The sequence below is a fragment of the Lactuca serriola genome, chromosome 4 (genome assembly GCF_051521515.1).
Source record: "Lactuca serriola cultivar US96UC23 chromosome 4, Lser_US96UC23_V15, whole genome shotgun sequence".
Taxonomy (NCBI): domain Eukaryota; kingdom Viridiplantae; phylum Streptophyta; class Magnoliopsida; order Asterales; family Asteraceae; genus Lactuca; species Lactuca serriola.
The window spans coordinates 178162896-178167072 of record NC_136411.1 but is presented as its reverse complement, the minus strand read 5'-3'; the positions used below and the strand labels follow the sequence as shown (position 1 = coordinate 178167072).

The window sequence follows — 4177 nt, the reverse complement described above, 5'->3', positions numbered from 1 at the left end:
GGTGTAGACAACATATTATGACATGTTATCATATCCTAAATTTGCAATCTCATATGTCATGTCATCTTTAACACCATTTGATTTATATAGGAAATGGTGTACAAATGTTATAACATGTTATAATTTGTTAAGAGATACAAAAAGAGTTAGAGAGATAGTGATATACTGGCTTTTGATTGGTTGATTCTCACGTTACTTTCCGTGGTCATGATAACATTTCTTAATATAACACCAAATAAGATAAGACTACTCGGAGTGGGCAACGCCCCACTCCCGTTATTACCCTCATAACGCGTGACAACGCCAGTGAACACCGCCCCACCTTCCAGTTATTGCATGTTAAGGGCATTCCCGTTACTTCCCGTTACCACCATCACATTTGGTAACAACGTTTTTTTTGTTTTTTTGCCTTGTAACTCGTGTGGGCGTTGCCCACACCCACCCCTCTACGAGGGGGCGGTGTTCCGGTGTTATGGCGCCGTTATGGGAGCTGTCAAATCAGCATAACGCCTTATGGCTTTACCCATACCGAGTAGACTAATAACCAATCTTGTCCAGTTGATACAAAAATAATTCTACCTACAAATAACAGGACAATTCAGATCGTACTAAATTTATAATAAAATTTGATTATCTATAATTTAAAATAGCAATCATTTGATTTATATTTTGAGTGGAATAAAAAGTAAATAAGAAAAGAAGCAGGAGCATGTCACTTTAACTTAACACTACAACCTAAAGCTTCCGTCTTTAAATACCGCTCCTCTCCTCCTCCCACACCGCAATATCAAAAACCACCATCTCTCTAATCTCTCTCTCTCCCTCTCAATATCTTTCACACATTTAAAATCAACAGAAATGGAACAAAATTTACCAGTTGTGGCAAGAAAGTTATGGAGCTTGGTACGTGTGCTCTTCATGCTCAGGAAGAACATATCGAAGAGAAAACTTTTGCTCGATCTCAACATGATGATGAAGCGTGGCAAAGTCGCCGGCAAGGCCTTACAGAACCTCATGCTCCACCACCACCGTAACTGGTCCTCCTCCGCCTTCAACCGCCGCTCACAGTCAAATGACTCATCCAACTTCACCTTCCCTCCCTCACAAACCGACGACTACGAATTCAGCTGCACCAACAGCCCAGCCTACCCAGTACTCTCTCTCTTTTCCACCAACAAGAAACCGAAACACCATTACAAGAAGTCGTCAGAAAAGAAGTCCACCGCAGAGAACAACAACCACGAAGATATAATCATCGATGCAGCTGTTATCAAAGTCCTGCATGAGATGTTGACCAGCGCCAACGCATCTCCGGCGCTTCCTGGATTTGGGAAAAGTCCGATGGTTAGGCAGTTGAGGGTAACGGACTCACCGTTTCCGTTAAGTAACGGGGATGAGGATAGCTACGTGGATGAGGCTGCTGAGAAATTCATAATGAAGTTTTATAACAATTTGAGGCGGCAAACTTAAAAACCAGGGTGTAAAATGTAAATGTTGAACTTATCAGGGGGTTACTGTGCACTATATCTTGTGCTGTTGTGTGTTTGTTGTTGCAGCCAGTGTATCTGTTTGAAGCTTCTCTGATAATTGAGGCCAAAGATATGTGTATGTATTTTACTTATTAGTATTTTACAGAAATAAGTTAATATATACCTATTTGAAACCTTTGTTTTCTTGGTGTTAAATTCTAATTTCTACTTTTTTATTTTTATATTTAAATAATTGGCATATGAGTTTTTAACTTCGATTCACTTTGAAGCAAAATTCTTGATTCAATTCATGCACGTGCAACTGCAAATTAGGAATAAGTCAATTTGGGAATATGTTTTTACCAAAATATTTGCACCTTTTCTAATAATTAGAATATGCAATGAGGAATTAAATCGGCATCTTAGGAGGATATAAGGTTTTTTTTTTTTTTTTTTTTTTTTTTTTTTTTTTTTTTGTCTTTGAATTTTTAAGATGTCGCATGCGGAGAGGTAAATGAAGGCGGTCATAAGTAAAGGTGTTCAAAAATATCCGCATCTGAAATATCCGATCCGAAATTATCCGAAATTTCGGATATCCGGATTTTCGGATATCCGATTTTTCGGATTCGGATACGGATATTGAATTTATAAAGTTTCGGATATTTCGGATATCCGATATCCGAAAAAAATAATTTTTCTTTATTTTTTAATATTTTAAAATGAGAAATTAGAAATTAGAAACATTGACATGTTTAATGGACTAATGTTCTCCACCATTTTCAATTTTTTGGTGACCATTCTTTCCAAACTTTTATTGCAAACATTTACATATTTCCAAACTTTTATTGCAAACATTTACATTTACAATCGTTATATATTTGTTTGTTATAATTCTGGTTCGTTGGCTTATAATAAAAAACTATTAAGTAAATGCTACATATATTTGTTTGTTGCTATCGATATACGTCTATGTCATAAAATTTAACATAATTGCTATTATTAATTTTAAGAGTTGCGGTGATTTTACAGATCGGATGTTCAGATGTGGATATTTATTTAAAATTAATGAAATTCGGATATCTGGTTTAATATCCGAATTCGTATCCGAAATTTCGGATATCCGAATTTCGAATACGGATTCGGATATCAAAAATCAACTATCCGTATTTTCGGATATCCGAATTTTTGGATATTCGGTTTTGAACACCCGTAGTCATAAGGTAAAGAAACTTCTAATACTCCCTCCGTCCCAATATTATTGTCTACACACAAAAAACACACAGATTAAGAAAAACATTAATTACCACTAACTTTATTTAATAAAATGACATATTTGTCCTTACCTTTGCATTTAATGTTCCATTAAATGCTTAGTTGGTTAAATAATAATGAGGAGTATTTTGGTAAAAATATTATTTAATTTTAGAAGTGGACTATTATTTTGGGACAAATCAAAAAGGAAAGATGGACTATAATTTTGGGACGGAAGGAGTATCATAATTTTTAAGATGTCACTATATATGGAGAGGTAAATGAAGGCCTTCATAAGAAATAGTAAGAGAAAATAGGAAAAAGTTTACTTTTGGAACGTGTTTTTTTATTCAAATACAAACTCGTAAAAATAAGCTATATCTCCAGAAAAGTCCCAATATTTTGGACAAATTTTTAATAAAGTCCTAAATTTTATTTTTTAAGTAAAAACTTATGACTTTTCACCTTTTGAATAGAAGCCAAGAAACCGGTTAATTTATTTACTTTAGCATTTTTTTGACATGTTCAGCAGCTCATCGGACCAAATTGTTAATTTTTCGAAAATAATGGGACTTTTTTACAGATTTCGTAAGTATTTTTATATAATGTATAAACATATTTTTTACATATCTACATCTATTTTTAGGTATTTGTGTATTTTTTTATTTTTTTATATGTATATATTTATGTATTTTTAATGCATAAATGTATTTTTTTTTTACTTATTTATATGTAATTTTAACCATTTGACATATTTTTGATATATTTTTATGTGTTATTTTTTATGTAATATGTATTTGTATCTATTTCTATGTATTTTTACGCATTTATGTATTTTTTAAAGCTTTTTATATAGATGTTTATATATTTTAAATGTATAAATGTATTTATATCTATTTTAAAGTATTTTACATATTTTTTTATGTATTATGTTTTTATGTATTTTTTAAGTGTTTTATATAGATGTTTTGTATATTTATGTCTTTTAAATGTATAGACATATTGTTTTACGTATTTATATGTATTTTTTAAAGTATTTTACATATTTTTGTGTGTTTTTTATGTGTTATGTATTTATATGTATTTTTGGGTATTTATATATTTTTTTTAGTTTTCTTATATAGATGTTTATGTATTTTTATGTATATTACATGTTTAATTGTATTATTTTTATGTGTTTATATCTTTTTGTAATTTTCTTATATAGATGTTTATGTATTTTTATATATATTAAATGTTTAATTATAAAAATAATATAATTAAACATTTAATATATATAAAAGTACATAAACATCTATATAAGAAAACTACAAAAAAAAATATAAATACGCAAAAATATATAAATACATAATAGACAAAAAAAACACATAAAAAACACAAAAATAATATGTAAAATACTTTAAAAAAAATACATATAAATACATAAAAAAAATATGTTTATATATTTAAAATAAATA

General features: G+C 30.1%; 1 protein-coding gene across 1 annotated transcript; it reads left to right on the top strand.

The window, feature by feature from the left end:
- The first annotated feature begins 785 nt into the window (after positions 1 to 785).
- Positions 786 to 1665, top strand: LOC145102970 (uncharacterized). The gene has a single exon (XM_079040500.1). It carries the CDS (start codon positions 859 to 861, stop codon positions 1468 to 1470), a length of 612 nt encoding a protein of 203 aa, XP_078896626.1. The 5' UTR covers positions 786 to 858; the 3' UTR covers positions 1471 to 1665.
- The last annotated feature ends 2512 nt before the right edge of the window (positions 1666 to 4177 follow it).

Bases quoted from the DNA above. Each gene is read 5' to 3' on its own strand.
- LOC145102970 (XM_079040500.1), top strand. From the start codon at position 859: ATGGAACAAAATTTACCAGTTGTGGCAAGAAAGTTATGGAGCTTGGTA.